The sequence below is a fragment of the Lytechinus variegatus genome, chromosome 18 (assembly GCF_018143015.1).
Source record: "Lytechinus variegatus isolate NC3 chromosome 18, Lvar_3.0, whole genome shotgun sequence".
Classification (NCBI taxonomy): Eukaryota; Metazoa; Echinodermata; class Echinoidea; order Temnopleuroida; family Toxopneustidae; genus Lytechinus; species Lytechinus variegatus.
This window is the reverse complement of record NC_054757.1, coordinates 17,857,811-17,879,534: the sequence shown is the minus strand read 5'-3', so window position 1 is coordinate 17,879,534 and position 21,724 is coordinate 17,857,811. Positions and strand designations below refer to the sequence as shown.

The window sequence follows — 21,724 nt, the reverse complement described above, 5'->3', positions numbered from 1 at the left end:
TCTTCAGGGTAGTGCAAGCTTCAGAGAATCAGAGCACCTTATGTGCATGCTCCACCCTCGCCAGAATTGTGAAAGAAAACTAGCAGAACTCGGTGTGAATAAAAATAATATCAGGATTGTCAGGTCTATCTATGGTGAGTAACTTCAAGAGATGGGGTATGAGGGACTTGCAGATGCCCTGACAGAGGAAGCAAATCTTGCTACTTGGATCCCTCAGTGGGACCAGCTCGAGCATGAAGAAACCCAAAGAGAAGCAAAATTCTCAAACAGGTTTCTTCGTTACAAGTCAGCTGATGTGAAGAAGTGTATACTTTAGAAGGCTGCGCACAAAGGCTGGTTGAGGCGATCCACCATCAAATTTTACTACAAATGATGCAGAATCGAAGAGCGCGATAGTGGCTAAAAAGGTTGGAGGAAAGAAAGGATGCGACCAGCTTGTGAAAATCCTTCAGGGTTTTTCAAGGCCAAGTATCAAGAACTTGAGATGGCAGTCATTCACCGCCATCTCCCCCCCCCCCCCCGAAAAACTAAAAGAAAAAATCCCACACAAAAAACAATGTTTGTCATTCGACCCCCCCCCCCCCCTGTGAAAATTGATCAACATCCATGCATAGGGAATGGTATATAGTTCCCTTACCCCCGGCCTGGTAGCCCGCTATGGTCCTACAGTCTTCACTGAACAAAGTATTGAGGAGAAATATCAAAGTGCTGAAGAAGGCATATGTGCGTTACAGCCCCAAATCAACAAAAATGCTACTTTTATATTTAAGGCTGGTTTGATTTTGTTCCTTTCTGATATTGTTGGATGGAGCTTCTAAACTTTTATGCAAGTGCAAATTTATTCAGAATAGAAAACATGCTATTTCTCTTAACCAAATGGCCCTTGAACCGCCCGAGACCGTCCTTCCTGTTACACACTGAACCGCCCTTACGTTTTATTTGCGCTATAGTATCTCTTGTATATGATTTAGCGTGCTAATATTGCGTGTGCATACTGTATAGGTTGGCTGCTATATAGATCTGCATAGAAAAGTGTATGCACCTTTTGAAAATAGAGAAAAACCAATTGACACGCATTGGTGAGTAGCAAGTTCCAGACTGTTGCGCAGTCGATCTCAGCAAAGATGGCTGCGTCCACATCTCGTAAAACCACTTACTCCATTGAAGAAGCTCGGGCGTTACTATACAACGAAAAGTTCATCAAAACATTGGATATCACACAGAGTGACATCGAAGTCGCTATGGCTGATTCAGACGTGAGTTGGAATTAATTTTTGACATGTTTTATCCCAGATTTGCGAAAACTTTAGTTTTATTTTCATTCTGTCAGTAATATGTTACATTTTTTTGAAGGCGTGGTACTGGGGCGGCTGAAACCTGAAATTTTGCTTTTATTTCTCTCGCTCTGCAAACGATTGCTATGTTTTGATCTTCTTTACGTATATTATGTGTATTTTAGAGCAAATAGCAGTTCATCTTCGCATGTTAATAAAGTTTGAGAGCTGTTTTTATTGTAATGATTTTATTTTGAATGTGCTGATTGATTCTGAACTGTGACTGACACTGTTTATTATTGTGATTGTTTGACTCATTGACATTTTTTTTCCTCAGGAAGACGACAGCGATGGAGATACCGTTGACAGCCCTGTCCAAGACCAAGGAGATGATGATGAAAGTGATGGTGATAGATGGGCTTTCATTGACATGAACGACAATCCTGACAACGCGGATGCGCCACAAGTTCGTCAGGTACCAGGACAGCTCTGAATGTCAAACCCACCGGATGGATGGTCCAACAACATTCCAGATGTCAACTTGGGTGCCTCCGGGGAAAATAGCAGACTGAAATGCAATCTTCCGTATGATGCTCCAGAACGTGACTATCTAAAGTGTGTGATAGGGGAGGATTTCTTTGAGAAGTTAGCTAGAAACACAAACATAAATGCAGCTACAAAGAGATCCCCAGTAGATGCCTATAACAATGACGAATACGCCTCTTCAGATCCTGCATGGACCCCAACCAATGACAAGGACACGAGGGTCTTTATTGCAATCAACACACTCATGGGTATAACAAGGACAGCTGAATACAATGATTGCTGGTCACAAGATCATGCCCTCAGAAATGAGTACATTTCAAAGTTGATGACCAAAAATCGCTACGAGAAACTATGTCAATATCTCCATTGTAGTAATGTCCGTGAACGGCATGAGGAAAATGATAAAATTCAAAAGGTTAGGGATTTTGTCAATGTTCTGCAAGAGAATTTCTCAAGCATGTTTGTGCCAGGACAGACCCTCTCGGTGGATGAAGCGATGATCAAATATAATGGGAGGTTGGCATGGAAACAATACATGCCAAAAAAGCCAACGAAATGGGGCATCAAACTATGGTGCGTGTGTGACTCGACGACAGGATACTGCCTTGTCTTCGAAGTATACACAGGCAGGGGGATGGACGCGGAACTTGTCCAGCAATTTGGCCTGGGGTATATGGTGGTGATGGGGCTAATGAACCAGTATCTGTTACAGAATCACATCGTCTATGCTGACAACTTCTTTTCATCTCTGCCCCTCCTTGAAGACCTCCTTCAGGCAGACACTTATTACTGTGGTACCCTCCGAAAGGATCGTGCTGGTATCCCACGTGAGCTGCAACAAGTTCGGCTAGAAAAGTATGACAACGTGAAGTGGGCCAGGAATGCTGTTACAGTCACTAGATGGAAGGACAAGAGGGACGTGTATCTGATCTCCACAAACAACGATGGGTCTGACGGGCAGAAGTCACGTACAAAGTTTCGCAGAGATGAGAGTATCTCAATCCCATCGGTCATTCAGGATTACAACGCTGAGATGGGCGGGGTTGATCACGCTGATCAACTAAGAAGCTATTACAATGTTGGAAGGACAGGAAGGAGGTGGTGGAAGTACCTCATGTGGGGCCTCCTCAATGTTGCCATGGTGAATGCATACATTCTGTGGGAACGAGACCGCATCCCTCAAATCGCAGGAGTTGGTCCTGAAAGCGTTCAAGTTGGCCCTCATCCATCAGCTTGGGGATGGATTTTCTTCACGTAAGCGTCGTTCAAGTGCTGATGGTGATTGTCCCATTGACAAGGTGGTGGCAATGGATGTCATCATTGATCAGTCTTGTGGCATTCGGTGACAGGAAGAAAGTCTGCATGCAGTGTAGAAAGGCTGGGAGGAAAGCCCCATGTGGTGAGTGTCCAGACAAAGTTTGGGCAGACAGAATCTACACAGAAACCCATGTTTCAACCAGTGGCATAACATCGTTTAGACAGAATCTTTTTCAGAAAGCTTGTAAACATTTGTAAACTGAATGATTTTTAATGTTTAGATTAGAGTCATATTTATAAGGCACATTATGTTTGTGTTTGTACATGTATTTATTTGTTTGTTTGTTTATTTATTTGTTTTTGCATTTGTTTGTTTGTGAATGTATGTGTTTGTTTGTATAAGAGAAAAGAAGACCAAAGTTTCTCCCATAGTGCAATTCAGCAGATTTTAACCTTCATTTATGTCATAATTACTTTTTTCAGTACTTCCGGGAAAAGTATTGACTGAAGACTAATGCATTGTTTATCTTGTAGTATGTATACATGTATTGAAAAATATTTGTTTCAAATTTGAACCATGATTGATTCAAGAAGTTGTCTTCACTTCTTATAATCAATCATCTATTCTGTAGATGGTATCATTGCAAATAAATAGTTTTCTTCTTTTTGTTGACTTTCCAAAGGTCAAAGGTCAATATTCGTACATCTGATTGAACCTTGCCATGTACCATTCTGCTCAACAGGTCCTATACTACAAAATAAATATAACTTGTAATGAACAAATGTAAATTTATAAAAAACTGTTTCAATTTGTTTGGAACAATGCCTACTAATTACAAGTTTTATTGTTTCCTCGAGTGAGAGATTACCATTATGCATATAATCTGTAGGTGCTATAGGGTTAATTCAATTGTTCTATAATGCTTGGGGGGTCTATAATTATGAACTTTAGAATCAACAATAAATGCACGCTCTCCTCTTTTTTTTCTCTTACCATAATCTATAGATATCATATTATTATTATTTTATGAATAATGTTTCATACAAACGACTGCTTCAGAAAACTACTTACAAAACAGCCTTTGAGAAAAGCCCCCCCCCCATTTTCCTGAAAGGGTGCATTAATTTGACTCCCCTCCCTCAACCCACCATTTCAAGAAAAGCCCCCTCCCCCAGTTTTTCCGAAAGGGTGGGGCCATCCCCGCTCCACCCCTGCTATGTGAACGCAGACGATCGTCAAAAGCCGTCTGATCTCACCGGTGCTATCATTGATATCATTCAGTTCGGAATATCGGTGATATAAGCTTGATAATTCTTCTTTCAACGCTTGTCCAATTTATAATAATGTGATCTCACAGGCACTAACCATCGATATCATTCAGTTTGGAATCGGTTGTCTTGATATTCTTCGTTCAAGGCTCGTCCAGTGATTAACCTTCTGATCTCACTGGTACCACCTCCAATCTGGTTCAGTTCCAAATCAGCAATCTAGGCCCGATAGTCATCGATCAATGTGCATCCAATGATTAATCGTTTGATCCGACTGGTGCTACAATCGATATCATTCAATTTCAGAATCAGTGACCTAAGCCCGATATTCTTCGTTAAAGGCTCGTCCGATGATTGATCTTCTGATCTCACAGGTGCCACCACCGATCTCGTTCAGTTTGGCATCACGCAAGAAACGACCAACAGGATAGTCATTGATATAGCCATTTCCCCCTATGAGATAAGGAAACAGGATTGGTTAATAATGTGAATATTTGAAAGGTGATAATTTCTATGCTGGCTAACGGAGCGTCGCAAGAAACATGTTATCAATTCAGGGGATACACAATATGGTGAGTCAGCTATAGGTGCAGCAAACAGGCCAATTGTCTAACTTCGCGGTCGACATCATGCACAGGCGCAGGCAGCACAAAGTGCTAGTGTGCTGTAATGTGACTGTGATGCTTAAAAAAGGAAAACCATATGGCAAGAACTCACCAAAAACAGTCTAAACCTCGAGCAAATCGGACTCTAAACACGTAGTGTTGACTGTTGGGGCAAAATCATTTATATTTTAGTCTTTTTACCCTCGCAAATTTCACCCTAAACATGTAGCTTTCCTAGCGAAATAGATACCCCTTTTTTTGTAATCTAATCAGCAGATCTCAAAAACAGACACTTTTAAGAATAGGCCAAAAAAGTAAGATGACTTTAGTGGGATGCAATCACATATGTGGGGGGGGGGGGGCACAGGGGCCCCTAGACCAATTCTAATTTCTTTTTTTTTACTGATTTGCCCCCATGAGTCATATTAACCCTTTCCCCTTTCATATTTCTTATTTTTTACTTGCCACTTTAAGGATAACCAAAAACAATTTACAATAATTTAATAAAAGTGCCCCCCTCTAATAAATCCTAGACCTACCCATGGTTAGAAGATAGACATAACTAAGGCCGTGTTTATGCTTCCACTTTTCAGGCCAGAATCAGCGTTTCTGGGGAAGTATAAACAGAACGACGATCGTAAACGTGTTTAAATGACATCATTTGGTACTTGCTTCTGGTGAGATGAAAATCCGCGGGCAAATACATCTTATCTCACGTAATAACACCACTCAGAAAAACTTTCAAAAAAAAAAGGTGCACCCAATTTGACCTCGAAGCCAGCTGGAGATCGTGATTTCGCCTCAGAAATTTAAGCATAAACAGTTTGAAAACGCTGATTCTGTCCTCGCAATGGAAGCATAAACACACCCTTAAGCTACTGCCTTCTTTACTTACCAAGACATTGAATGGCATCTAAGGTGACTTGAACTGAATTCTCTGCGGTGAAAAGGGCAACAGCCGCACAGTCCTTATTCGTCACGTGGCCCCTGTCCATTGCTCGGGCCACACTGTATGCGTAAGTTCTACATGCGTTCAGACGGGTGTACATATCTGCTAATTTGCCCTGCATTAACTATAGAGAGAAAGAGAAAGAAAGGTGAACCAGTGTGAATGCACTGTAAACCTATCAAAGTGATACACAGTTAAATCTAGACCCATTTCCACAAACATTTTTGATCAATTTTAATTTCAAACGACGATTCAAATCGCTTGATAAAGCAAATCCTTTTTGTTAACCACCAAATGATTTCACATTTCAATCATACTTTAATGTTGATTAGAAAGTAAAAAATAAAAGACATATATATTTCTTTAGAACTTCAATATGTAATAATATGTTGTAAGCACTACATATTGTTACATAATCATTTTTATAAAATCAATGCTGAAATTGAAAACAAAAGGGAAACCAGAACGACCAAAAATTACCTGGAATTCGCCGATAGGTCTTCCAAACTGTTTCCTTTGGTGAACATATGGGACAGCAACATCCATACATGCCTGCATTATGCTGGGGGATCAAAGACAAAAGAACCATAAAATATATTACACATCACATATTAAAAATAGTTAAAAAGTTAATAACATTATTAATCAACATTTTACTATGAATTTCAAAAAAAGTGTTGCTTAATTATTCGCTATATTACACATAAATCTTTTGCACTATCTAGAGTTTAGAAAAATGTAGGAAAGTATGCAGACCACTGGTTGAAGGAGGAGTAGGATGGGGGGGGGGGCGGTGGCGAAGTAGGCAATGTTTTGAACCAGTCCTTTTGAAAGTTCTGATTTGGGAAAGGCATCCAGAGATAAGTTGCATTCAGAGGAGCTGTACTACAAAGGAGCACAGTACACATACATGTACTGGTAAAACTGAAACGTTAGAAATCAGTATTTTGCATGACACCATATCAGTATTCTCATTTTCAGTACAAATTACTGAACATCAGTACGAGTTTATAGCTCCGTCATAGAAAGGTGCTATGGATAGAGGTGAGGGGTTGGGCTGAAGTTATAAGGGTAAGTGTGACGCAGTAGAGCAAAGCAATGGAGTCCAGAGACGGCAAAGGAAAACAACGGGCATTGTTCAATACACTTGATAAGGGAAGGTGGGCGGTAAATGTGAAAGAGATCGTCAATGTTACCACTGTAATTATTATTATTTGAACTACTTTCTCTTATTTTTTGTCGCTTATTCGTTTTATTTTGACATTTTGTGGATAACTTGTTTTAAGTTTGTCTTCTGCGTCCGTCTCGATTTTTGTATATAGTTGTATATATAGTTTGTTTATAATTAGCATTGAAACTAAGTTTAGGGGCTTGCCTTCTTTACAAGCTTTTGCTTTTCTTGGCAAGTCCCTCCGTTCATTTCTTGTTTCTTTTCATTGATAAAATTACTGCAACAAATTGTAGTTTTGTTTAATTTATATTCAACATTTGTTACGAAATGTCATTGATTTGTCTGTAATATCTATTATATTGAATATGTATTGTTACTTTGATTGTATTTTGAAAAAAAAATTGTTGAACGGAAATAAATCTAAATCTAAATCTAAAATCTAAATCTAATGCACATGTAACTCACCCAATCGGTCCTGCTGTAATGATCAGCCTCTCGATGTTGAGTCCACTCATGAGAACAAACGCTCCGCTGTTCACACCACCTAAAACGTTTTCAACTGAAACAAAAATGAACACAAAGAGATGAAGTGATGGCAGGCATAAATTCCTTGACAGTCTTGTGTGCTGTAAGTGGCTTGCCGGGATAATGTCAGGGTTATATTATCCAAAGTCTGATCTGGGGCCCGTTGCAGAAAGAGTTGCGTTTAAACGCAAACCAAAAAATCAATCGCAAGTCCCAAATGCGCGCTGTTGATTGGTTGAAAATCAAGTTGCGCATGATTTTTAGAGTTGCGATTGATTGCAACTCTTTCTGCAACGGGCCCCTGAAGCACATACAGTAAGCTGGTAATGTGATATGCGCTATACAGGAACTGAATATCATTACTTCTACTATTTTTATAATCATCATCATTAGCTTATCAGGGTAGGCGGGGAGGGTAAGCCAGGTTTGCAATATCTGAAATCCGATTGAAAGCACATAAAGATATACAATGGTATCATGATATATGCACTTTACAGCAACTGACCACCACTACTACACTCTCATCATCTTCATAATTAGTACATCAGCAAGTTTACACCACATAAAGTGGAGCGTTGTGGCCCAGAGGATAAGTCTCCGGACCTTGAAACAGAGGGTCTTGGGTTCGAATCCCAGCCATGGCGTAATTTCCTTCAGCAAGAAATTCATCCACATTGTGAGGTGAATGGGTACCTGGCAGGAATTCATTCCTTGAAATGCATGTGCGCTGTAATCTTAGTAATTATGGCTGCCTAGCTACAGCTGGGGTAATAATATCCAAGTCCTTTGGTAGCGCATAGAGACATTATTCATAATTGTTATATGCGCTATACAAGAACTGTTTATTATTATCATTAAAGCATCTCCTTTAGATATTAAAATCAGTTTCTCACAATGCAGCAGAAAAAAGGTTACTGTTCCCCCAAGGCCTTGAATAACAGACAGCCTTCCAAAAATGAACAGAAGACAAAAAGCACATAATTGTCAGATAAAGATCTGTCTCTGAGTGCACAATCTTAAATTTTCTTTCAACATTTTCCAAAACTCATCCGTCCTTTGGTAATACTATGACAGGCAAGACAGGCATGCAAAGAAAACTCAAAGGGTAACAGTTTAAAAGCCGACGGAGAGCCAGCTAATAACAAATCTGGGGCCTGTTGCAGAAAGAGTTGCGTTTAAATGCAAGCCAAAAAATCAATCGCAAGTCCCAAATGCGCGCTGTTGATTGGTAGAAAATCAAGTTGCGCATGATTTTTAGAGTTGCGACTGATTGCAATTCTTTCTGTAATGGGCCCCTAAATAGGTCCACATTTCCCCCTTGGATTTTGACTTGTTAACCTCTTCCAAGACATTCTTTGACTAAAACTCTTCTGTATACTTCCACCGTGGTTTGAAAACCCCCTTGTCATTTAAAAAGGATGGTCTGGGCTGAAAATATTCATATCTAAATAAACAGAGTTAAATTCATGGAGCAAAATGTTGAAAGTTTCATCAAAATTGGATAACAAATATTAAATTTTAAAGTTTATCAATAATTTGTGAAATTGGTTATATGCACACCATCATGACTATTCATTAGGTGTGATGATGATGTCACATCCCCACTTTCCTTTTTCTTATGTTATTACATGAAATCATAAATGTGTAAATGATGTGTCTCCATTATGATGAAATAAGTTGCAGCAATAAATATCTAATGCACTTAATCAGTTGTCAATCCAATTGTTTTAGTTCTTGGTAGAAAAAATTTTGAAAAAAAAACTAATTTCATATCATAAAATACAAAAGAACAAGTGGGAATATGACATCACAAGCCCACCTAATGAATATTCATAAAGACATGCCTAGAACTGTTTAATAATGCAAGTCTTTAAAATTCATTAACTTTGTTATTTGTTATCCGATTTTGATTAAATTTTCAGCAGTTTGCTCTGTGAATTTTACTCCATTTATTGAGAAATAAATATTTTCAGCCTGGACCATTCCTTTAAATGGCCCTAAAGGTATCTTGTTGGAAAGTATCTTCCTACCCGGCACTTTACAATCTTCAAAGACCAGTTCACACGTGCTTGATCCTCTCATCCCAAGCTTATCTACTCTCTGAGCTGAATGGAACCCTTCCATACCCTGAAAACACAAATTCAATGTAGAACAAGAGAAGGGCCAATTTTATTTTCAGGATTAGACGAATGACACAGATTTCATAGATCCTTGTCTGATATTTCTCTTCTTTCGCTTGCACAGTTTCACAATCCTATTTTGTTATTACTTTTTCATAATATAAAAATAAATAACAATTCAATCTATACATCTAGATGTACTTCTCTTCAGTAATTAATCTATTTGATTTTACTGGTTCATTCTGTTTCTTTTCAATTTTTCACAAACCAATTAGAAAAATGGATATACATAAATACATATCAATGAGCAGAAAATAAAGTGACATTCATAAATTTGTAATCTCAATACAAACAGATAAATATATTCATTTATTAATTTATCTATTCATCAACTCTTCTACTTCTGTAAAGGGGAGGTCATTAATATGGAGCTTGCAATTCTCATTCCACCTACAATAAAAATTTGAAGCTGTTTTGTATACATATATTCACAGTATTAAAAACAATAAGCAATGAAAAATTGACAAACTCCGCTCTTTTGTAGCCCTTCCATAACTAAAGTCTATGGAGAAAGCTTAATGGACAAAATTCACTGTTTTCTTTCTCAAAAGGGCTACAAAATGGCGATAAAAAGGGAGATAAAAGGGCTACAAGTTGATCACTGTGATCTGTCTTCCTTACCCTCTCAATAATGAACGTTGTGATCCCATTCTTTGGTTCAGCATTGAGATCAGTCTTTGCGTAAACCAGAAGAACATCTGCGTCGCATCCATTTGTGATCCAGAACTTGTTCCCATTGAGGACATAGTAGTCACCTAGAAGATTAGTTTGGTGAGAGACAATGTGATGACCGACTTTCTCACAACTTCTTTATCATTATAACCATTACCACTATCATACCTCAACACTGATATAACTAAACTGTAACAAGTCGACAATAAATTTGGTTCATGTTTGACCGAACACTTATCCCTTTTGGCTGGGTATAAATGACTGCGCCGAAAAGGAGATGAAACTTGCTCATTTATAATTGTGAAATAGCATATAGACAATTAAAAAGGGATATGACAAAAGAAAAGTCTGTGCTCAGTCAATGAGCTAAGCTGCGGAAAATTAACAAAAATTAATCACTTTGCAGCTGTCTCTGTGTAGCTGATTTTCGAAATGGCTACAAGCGGCTATAAGAAACATATTCAACTGGGCATTGTGGTGTGCGCCTATAATCCAAGCTACATTGGGGAAATTTATGAACTGATGCAGATGGTGACATATAAAGGTCGGTCCCAGATGTAAATAATCATATCTGACTGATACACGTCTGACAACACTCAATTACACACACACACATGCTGTAAAGCAGCTACAAACAGCAATTTGCTCACTGTGATCTGATAGGGAAGATTATAGAGCATCTGTAATTTTTTTTTAATTGCTACACTTTGAAGAACAATTGATATCTTGTACCTTTTTTCTCGGCTTTCAATTTCATCGACAGAACATCTGACCCACTTCCAGCTTCACTCATGGCAAGTGCTCCTATCTGATCACCTCTTATTAGCTACAGCAAAAATGATAAACAGATCTATGTGAATTATTCTCCTGAAGACGGACAGTCAACCTGTCCGAAACGTCGAGTCTCTCTACTACTCATCATCTCTACTCGCCGACTCAAGCCAGCATCTCCTCATCAGCTCTACTACTCAAGCTGCTCTCACTCAACATTCCTTCTGGTTTACAGTCCTTTTCAGGACTATTTTCAAGAAAGAATACTCTATTCTCAAATCTCCACTTTCTCGCCTATCCACTTCTTCTCTCCTTCCATCCACTGTTTCTATAACACTCCACATGGTGTTCCGTAAACCACATCAGCAATTGTACATGCCACCATGCAAACCTTCAAACAACATCTATTCAGAGTTTGGTACATCAGAATTTTTTTTATAAATTGCACATATATCATTACCCACATAATTGTGAGGGTGTATCGTGGTCTCATGGTTCTGACTCTTACTTTTCAAACAGAGGGTCGTGGGTTTGGAATCCTAGCCATGGCATGTTTTCTGTCAGCAAGAAATTTATCCACACTGTGCTGCACTCTACCCTTGTCAGGTGAATGGGTACCCAGCAGGATCAATTCTTTGAATGCATGAGCGCCGAAAGGCAGCTCGAGCTTAAGCCAAGGTAATAATAACAACAAAGTGCCTCGGAATAGATTGTTTCTAGATAGATGGCGCTTTACTAATCATAATCCCTATTACTATGATTATTATTGATAAATAAGATCTCAATCCTAAGATGTTTTCAAGTTTCTATACAAAAGATCTAAATGTAATGTCATTATCATCCAATCTCTGAAGTTGGATTATATAAGTACATGTTATTCGCATTTTAATATTTTATACATATAACTGTCTATGATTTTCACATCTGTAAACCCCTACTTGTTTTTGCTGTTGTTTATATATTTGCTAAGGTAATATTTTATTATAGGCCAATTTATTTCTTTTCTGCCATTCATTTTACTAAGGCCTTCAATAATGTAACTATGTTTTTTTATTACTTGGATATTTCATTATGTATTACCCTGTTTTTTATATAAATTGTAACTTGTTACTGTAATTTACTATTTTACTATGTTTTTTATGCAACAGGGCCAAGATGGAAAACACTAATTATATCTCTGATCTTTTTGACCTGTTTAAATATGTGTGAATAAATAAACAAATGAATAGACGAAAATACACAGATATTCTATTTTAATCCGGCACCCAATAGATCACATTTAAAGGACAAGTCCACCCCAACAAAAACTTGATTTGAATAAAAAGAGAAAAATTCAACAAGCATAACACTGAAAATTTCATCAAAATCGGATGTAAAATAAAAAGTTATGGCATTTTAAAGTTTTGCTTCATTTAACAAAACAGTTATAAGCACATCTCGGTCGGTATGCAAATGAGGAACTGATGACATCATTCACTCACTATTTCTTTTGTATTTTATTATATGAAATATTTTTATTTTCTTGTCATTGTCATGTGAAATGAAGTTTCATTCCTTCCTGAACATGTGGAATTCCATTATTTTAAGATTTTGTGCTTCAGACAAGGAGGTCCTAATCGTCAAATTCGTAAAAATAGAAATATTGTATAATTCAAACAATAAAAAAACAACAGAAATAGTGAGTGAGTGACATCATCGACTCTCCCATTTGGATGTAACTGGCTCATTCGTATAACTATTTTGTTAAAAATAAGCGAAACTTTGAAATGTCATATCTTTCTTATTCTAAATCCGATTTTGATGAAGTTTTCAGCATTGTGCTTGTCTGATTTTTCTCTATTGATTCAAGTCAACATTTTTCTGGACCTGACCTTTAACTCTGATCTAAAATCAGAAAATTCATCCAATAAGCACAATTTTAAGTTACATCCTTAACACCACCACTAATTTGGGGCACGTACATGTACATTATCTAATCAAGTAATGAAACGGAACAGTAACACTCAGTTTCGGGGGATTTACCAAAACTAAAGCAAGGCTTGAACTCACCCCTGGTAAGTATTTCTCTTTCTGCTCCGGGCTGGCGTTGCGTACCATCTGATTAATGCATAAGTTGGAGTGCGCCCCCATGGAGAGAGAAATGGAAGCCGACGCCCTCGCTATCTCCTCCAAGATCAGGACCTGGTCCAACAAGGAGCCCCCCCAATCCACCGTACTCAACTTAAGGAAAGAACATTAAATTGATAATTTACTAGATAATAATGGATAATATTCTGCTTTTATAAACAGTACTATTACAATGAAACCTGTATATGTCCACCCAAAGCAGAGACAAAGTCCAATATTCTGAAGTGGGGGCTTGATTCTAACTCTGGTCTAAAGCTTTGGTTCAAGTAAGGATAGCCATTTGTGACTAAGGTCCGTATTCTGAAGTCAGGTTTAACTTAAACTCAGGTTTAAAGTTGTGGTTTAAGTATGGACAGCCAATTGCTACATAATCACTAACAGTAGAGATATCATACTTTCAGCTCATTTGGCTCTCAAATCATTCATAATTGTGTAGGAAGTATAAATAGATGATTGTCTTCACCATCAATGAATCAGGAAAGCGCACAGTAAGCATAAGAAACATACAACTTAATAAAATTTTTGACACTTTTGGCTTCCCATACTTAGACCACAACTTTAAACCTGAGTTTAAGTTAAACCCGACTTCAGAATACGGGCCATAATGTTATGTGATGGTAAGTCATATCTCACATATTCAATAATATACCAATACATAATCAATACTTAATCAATACTTCTACAGGAAGTATTAACAAGAAACTATTTTTACCAATACCAACTTTCTCAAGAAAGTATTACTCACTCTTTTTCCTGCTAAACTTCTGACACACACATTTTATGGGTTTCTTATTCATTACATTTCATGTTCTCCCTAAAAGGACAACTCCCCCGATTCAGAGTAAATTTATGACGTACAGATTGTTTTGGTCAAGCGTCCAAGGTTGACCAACACCTGTTTGGTTGTAGAGAGTCTTGACCAGACCAATATGAAAGGGGTTCACTTCTGAACCCAAATCAGAAAAGATTGAAGAATAGAGAATAGAGATTGGTTACAGATATAGAGATTGGATTTAGATTTGAGAATAGTTTAGAGATAGAGCTATGTACAGAATAGTTTACATTTCATATTACATCAGTTTGAAGAGTCTAATTTATATAATTCAGAGTACAGTCACCATCAGACTTACTCATGTATTTCTCATCATCATCATCATCATCAAGTTATCATGACTCTACATCTTGTATTGATTTGTTTCATTTAAGTCTGGTTGAAAGCAAAAGTGCAACATAGATCCCAACAACAACACAACAATAAATCTTTTTCAATACAGATTAAATGTATCAGCCAATTTGAGTCTAAAATCATTCTTAATTGTATAGGACTGATGTCTTCACCATTAAAGAATTATGAAAAAGCCCTAAAAAGACTGGGGGGGGGGCTGATTCAGCCCCCCCCTCGACATTTTTCGCGATAAATCCGCCGTGCAAAATTTTTTGACCGCGTCGCTCACTGACTTTTTACTTTCAAGTCTCGCGCAACTTTTGAGACCAAAATTGTGACCCCTGGGTACGCGGTTCGGAAATTACGCAACATTTCGTAAGTGCATGCACACTCAAAATTACTCAAAAACGTGAATTTGTGTACAAATCCAATGCAAATAGTATTTTGAACCAAAATTCATAAATGTATCATTATTTTTCCTTTTACTGCTTAAAATCAATTAATTTTATCTTTTTATGGTCCAAATAAAGTCCCCGACAATTTCCATTGAAAAAACAATAAAAAACAAAAAGTCGAAAAACAAAGAAATACATAAGAAATTTAGAAAACAATAGAATACATAAGAAATTAAATGTGATGTTGAAATTTTTTTTCAATAAATTTGATCAGATGCCTATCTAGAGTATGTGAAACAAAAATTAGCATTTCAGGGGCATTATTTTATTAATTACAGCAAACTTATGATTTTACGCATAAATTAGCATAATTAATGAAACATGAGATTTTTGCAGAATTTGATGTTATAGTTTTGTAGATAATGCCATGGGTAACGCGTGTGCCAATTTTCGTCGCGATCGCGCGATCGACGGCCGAGATCATAAGGGGGGCTGAATCAGCCCCCCCCCAGTCTTCTTAGGCGTCGAAATAGCCCAGTCTATTTAGCATTAAAGAATTATGAAAAAGCCCAGTAAAAAACAAACAATGCAAACAAAATTTTGACAAGTTTGGCTTCTAAGAATTTTAGCGCAGAGTTTGAAAATAGACCAGAATAAACCAGAAATCAGAATACGGACCAAAAGATGGCTCTTCATGGACAGGTTACTTTAATACATGTACATTCAGTAGTTTCAATCAGAAGTACAGCACATCCATTCAAGTAAAATCAACTTTTGGTTCACAAAGCATGTTTGGCTGTAGGATTGGAATATAACAATTATATAGAGACAATAGAAAATACAACAGGAGTTAGGTTTTTTTTTACAAAGATATACTTTCACAAAAACATTCTGTTGCTTTGGAAAATTGCTGAATTTGACAAGAAGCGCTCTACTATTTCCATATAATTATTTTGTCATTAGTTAGGTTTGACTGAAAACTGGAATGTTACAACTATATTCTTAAAGACAAAAAATGCAATATTTAGCAACAAGTTTTTCACAGAGAGGTGCTTTCATACATTTTGTTGATTTGGAAAATGACTGCAATGAACACGAATCTCATACTTTCTTGTCACTGTCATTGACATGGTTGACACATCTTTACGTCACGAGTACAAGTAACTATAACAAGTAACACATCTCACATTTCATTGTTTTTTTTTCTGTTTACCTGGTGCAGTTATTCCATGGAAACCCATTTCTCCTGCCTTCTTCCAGAAATCCTGATTTCAAAACAAATAAGATAATATATATATATAATTTACAAAAGGCCTATATTTATCTTCAATCAATAAATTTTATCAAAATTCTTTCCCTATTGTCAAGTAATATACAATCACAAGAAATGTTTTCAGCATTCAAATGAAAACAATTCATATCAATTGATGGATATGACTTATTAATGCCCGGGCTGAGATGTATTTATTTACTAGAATATATTCAAGGTACAAAAGATCAACATAAAACCGTTTTTCATCAATGACCTGATGAAATCATAAATAACAACAAAAATCATCATATCTTTATCATACATGAAAATACAGTCAAAATAGATATATCAGTAGCCATTTTTAGAAGTTGTAGACCAATCAAATCTCAGAGAATAGAATTTCAATCTGAAATAGATTTTAACTGTTTATTCCCTGCCAGGGCCAAGTCATGAAGGAGTAAAAAATGTATGGTAAGGTCCCCTAGTTTTAAAGATATGTAACGACCACAAACTTTAAACATATAATACACAGATAAAAAACTAAAATGGGGGCAAAATAATGAATCTTAGTCATTTCATGTGACAGCCTCAAAATGCAGCGTTTGTCTTCAAAATCACTGAATCGTGTGTTCAATCTGGCCAATTTTTCCAGAAAAATCATACATTTCTTTAAAACAACAAATATTTTGGCACACTTACTCATAAGGATGTAGGGAACATTATCAAATGAAAAATTTCGTGAAATGAAAAGAAATACATGTTAAACTTAAATAGTTACTTAGGTATGCAGGCACTGTCATCCCCCTTCCATAAACATTATGTACAATGGTGACCTTTCTTGTGCTCAATGAGAAATAAGCCTGTAATACTGTTTTAACACCATGGGAAAGAACTTTCCGTGGATCTACAAAATCTTCACAAAAAAACAAACAACAAACTTACAAATTTTGCATTCAAATGCTTGTAAACAATAAAAATTATAATAAGATGGGACTCTAGATGACTTTAGCTGAAGGGAATCAAAATTATTGAACCTTAAACCTGGTTTGGCACAATAAAGGTTTAAAAGTCATCCTTAAATCATCCTCACCCTGACTTTGAATTATATTTTAATATCCACCAATATCATGTACTTGGGGCTTTTAACAAAAAACTACTCACCCTCATTCCGACGAATTTATCGGTCTTATCCACCTCAGCAGCAATGGGGTAGACATGTTCCTTGGCAAACTTGAATACTGTCTCTCTCAACTGACAGACAAAAAAGAAAAGAAAGAAAAATTATGAAAAGTGATTGTATTGTACAACGCTTACTTAGCTTGTACGCAATCAAATGGGAGACTGAATGTCAAACAATCATACCGTTGCACTCACGACGTACCATCCAAAATGTACCGTTGCATGGCTTTAGGAGGTGACGTCACAATACGGTTTGATTAACTGTGCTCAGTAAAATGAAGGCGCAATACGCGTATAAGCCTGCTGGCTAAATGCGCAATGCTGCCAAAGGTCATTTTCCGTGTGGGATTTGCTTTTTGCTTTCAATATTTTGCTCCCTTTTCATATATACTGCAGGGAAAAAATCTTCTTTTTAAAAAATATTTTCACTAAGCTCTGAGGCATTGTACAACACAAATAGCGAATATTCTTATTCGTGCAATAGTGCAAGATTTTGCATTTGGGGAAAGAAACATTCTATTCCACTCGGCCAACTCTTCGATGAATAGAGCATCTTTCTTTCACCTCCTGCGAAATCTCGCACCATCCCACTCATGCCTATTCGCTATTTGTATACTGATCAATTACAACTTGTAGTATGATGGTGGGCCCCAAGTCTGCGCACCTAAACAATTTGAGTTAAGATTTAACATGAATTTCTTCGTATTTCACAAAATCTTTTGTTTATAGTGTTCCTTACATTATTAAGAATAAGTGTACCAAATATCTCATTAAAAAAATGAAAGAAAATATAAGATTTTCTTGAGAAAACCTCGGGCAGTCATTTTCAGATTAAAAAAAAAAAATGGTACCCCATGTCTGCGCACTCGTTCACTTTGCACACTATTCGGGATTTTGATGACAAAGGCTGCATTTTGAGGCCGTCACATGAAATGCCCTGAATTCATTATTTTTCCACCATTTTGAGTAGGATTTTTTAATGAATTCCTGCCTATGTATTGCATGTGTAAAGTTTGTGCTCGTTGTATCTTCTTTTACTAGAATCGCGCAGATACGCAGGTGCGCAGACTTGGGAGACCGCGCAGACATGGGGGGACTGACCATACCGATTTCCACAGGGAAATTATTACTGCTCCAATCCTACGTAGCATTTAGAAGGACTGACTGTCATTTGACTACTGGTATCAACTTGTTCACTGCACCCACCCTGCCTATGGTGAATCTACATGTAGAAAGATGCAATTTATTACTTACACATTTTTAAAATTCTTTAAAATACCACTTTTTAAACAAAAAATACTCAGTTGTCAGTTCCATAAAGATGATTTTTTTTATTATAAACTTGGGAATCATCTTTTTCATTATTTATTTATTTATTCACACATATTTAAACAGGTTCACAAGATCAGAAATAAAATTACTGTTTTGCATCTTGGTTTATATTCACCAAAGCACTCAAAAACTGTACTTTTGAGCACATTTTTGTGTGGGCCCCCTATTGGTGGAAAATAAAGTTGGTCTGAATTGTCACCAAACAATCTATCTTATAAAATCAAGAAAAAAAAACGAAAGAATTCAATTCACTTTTAGGGCCACTCATTCAATGAAACCTTGTTCTCAGTTAAATCTCCATGTGTGGCACAATATAAGGATGACGATGTTTGGCTTATTTTTTCTTTTTCTTTTAGACAAATGCTTGATTTTTTTACAACTGTCAGTTTCCATTACAGCTTTTTATTATAACTTGGTTCTTAAGTAAATTTGATTCTTTGAATTATTTTTTTCTTTATTAAAAATAGTGCTTGAAAAATGAAAACTTTCTTGCCATATTACTTTCCACCAAAAGAGGGCGTACACAAAAATATTTAAAAAAAAACACAAAATAATACGGCTGTCTAGATCTACAGCAGTACAGGTACATGTACTTGTTACCGTTAATTATTTTTGCCTTCTTTTTCTCTGTTAGCAGTATACCTTTTCTTCTATTTCTTCTAATTCTTAATATCTATTCCTTTACAGTTTACTTCTTTTGTTTTTCTTCATCTTTCCTTGTCACATAATTTTTCCTCTACTAGTACTAAACCCGAATTCAGTAACTGGGCCTAAATAGCACACAACCATTTGATTTAAGTTAACTTGTCAAACAATGGTCCAATTCAATCACCTTTACTCTTTAGCTCAGGAAAAACTTCAAGAACAAAGCTCAAAGACTAAATTTACAAGAATACAACAACTAAGAATTACAACACTGAACATACCAAACAGGCAACAACTGTCAGTGTCAAAACATTCAACTCCCTAGTACAAGTAGTACAAGTACAACTATTCTCTCTCACGCTTGCATCTGCAACCAATCTGAAATTTCAAATTTCTGTCCCATTATAATATTATGATATATTTCGATTATTAATTATTACTTTTAGACCTATAAAACAGGAAATGTTCTGCAAACATAACGAAAGGAAAAGGCGAAACCAAAATCGCCAAGCTATTAATATTATTAGCGAAAGCCCAAGGCTGCAGAAGTCAAGAACTAACGTCTGAGTTCGCCGAAACTCTGGCAGACTTTCCCACCACCGACACATCCCCTTTTCCCGACCTCCAGCAGCAAACATGCATGAACCGACCTGTATTTCTTCATCCGTGAGGCCTGACAAGACATCATCGATCTCGAAAAAGGTGCTGACGACACTTGATGATTTCCTGCCACATGATAACGCCGATGAAATAGATGGATGACAGAATTTCGGTAAAATTTTTGGACTAATTGTCCGAAAAGCTGTTCGCGCAAGAAATGCCATTTTTATGATAACATTAGGGAGTATGGCGTGCAAGAAGGGGATGAGATATTATTTCATGAATGGCGTACCATACTTATTTTTAACCAATATAGTTACTTGAAATCGATGATTGGGAAAAAAATCTTATTTTTCCAATGAATTTCATAAATTCACTGAGATAGCCAGTGAAAATTAATCCAGGTCAAATATTGAATAAGAAAGTTACAGTTTCATATATAAAACCTAAACAGGTTAGCCTTTTAATAAAACAAGAATTAAGTCAGAAAGTGAGCATGCTCCCCATGCTCATAACTTTCTGACTTAATTTTTTTTTATTCTTCTAAAAGGCTAACAGGGCAGGGAAACGGCTTTGACAGGCCTGGGGAGATAGGGAGACCTGGGGGGGATGCTGAACCACGGGCGTAACGCTAAAAAATGGTTTTGAAAAAAATATCCAATTCAGGGTAGTTTTTTTCCAGCACTGTGTAGTTTACCCAAAGCACACATTATTCGTTTAAAACTACCCAGAATTTGATCAAGTTTTAACCGATTGTTGTGTAAACAGTATGTTGCCAAACATTTTTACGAGTGCATATATTTTCCATTTCAGTTATTAACAAAATATTGGAGGTGTATGTACGTGCATGTTTCTATCTGAAAATATTCAAACAGGATAAAAACGTAACGTGTACAGAACTCCTTATACGATTATGTTGGGTAAATATTTACCAAACATGACTTGGTGTAGCATGTCTGAAGGAATTCTATACAAACTCTGAATTTGCTCCAGGGGTTTTTAGCTGAAATGAAGCTATACATTTTAATTTATCCTCAATTGGACATTTTTTAATTGTGCGCTCACAAAGTTGATATAGGGCCTATGTCTTTTGGTTGATATAAGCGCTATGTTAGCAAAGTTATAAGAAACAAATAGGCCTAAAAAATGACTAGATGACGACGAAAGTGACAGATAGTAGGAACTTTTATTTTAGTCTTAGATGTTTTTATTTTAGTATTTGTGGTCTTTCGGACCAGAGCAATGTCATTTTTGACAAGGCAATAGCATCACGAATAAACATAATAAGTGTTTCCAACTACCGTGCGAGTAAACTTTGACACCTCAAAAATCCCAAATTCATGGAAGAAATATGTTATGAACGCATAATGGCTTGAAAGACTATATCTTCTTTTAAATAATTTGATACCATATATTTATGTTATGTCTTTACTATCGGATATTCAATAGGAATTCTTTGCAGTGATATAAATTTTGATTTGCCCCAAAGTACAGCATGACTGTAATGAATGAATCAAGCCCGGGGGCCACTTAATTGACGAGTGGATACCATGCGCGACCAAAAAAAAAAACCACGTAAAAAGGATGTCTTTTTGAAGATAGGGCACGTTACGTAATGTGATAATGGTGTCAAAAACACAAAAATAATGAAAAAAGGTATCTATTTCGCTAGGAAAATTAGGTGTTTAGGGTCGAATTTATGGGGATGATAAAATAAGATTAGAATGTTTTATAAAGGATGTCCTTTTTGCCTCAACACTATATACGTGTTTAAAGTCCAATTTGCACGAGGTGTTGAAGAGGGGGTCGT

At 36.6% G+C, this 21,724-nt stretch overlaps 1 protein-coding gene and 1 pseudogene across 1 annotated transcript; one reads left to right on the top strand and one right to left on the bottom strand.

Annotated features, from left to right (window-relative positions):
* Positions 1-1,767: 1,767 nt before the first annotated feature.
* On the top strand, positions 1,768-3,078 carry LOC121432216 (piggyBac transposable element-derived protein 4-like). The gene has a single exon (XM_041630070.1). The coding sequence runs from the start codon at positions 1,768-1,770 to the stop codon at positions 3,076-3,078; it is 1,311 nt and encodes a 436-aa protein (XP_041486004.1).
* Positions 3,079-4,283: 1,205 nt separating this feature from the next.
* On the bottom strand, positions 4,284-20,154 carry LOC121431969 (annotated as a pseudogene).
* Between the last annotated feature and the right edge of the window lie 1,570 nt (positions 20,155-21,724).

Bases quoted from the DNA above. Each gene is read 5' to 3' on its own strand.
- LOC121432216 (XM_041630070.1), top strand. From the start codon at position 1,768: ATGTCAAACCCACCGGATGGATGGTCCAACAACATTCCAGATGTCAAC.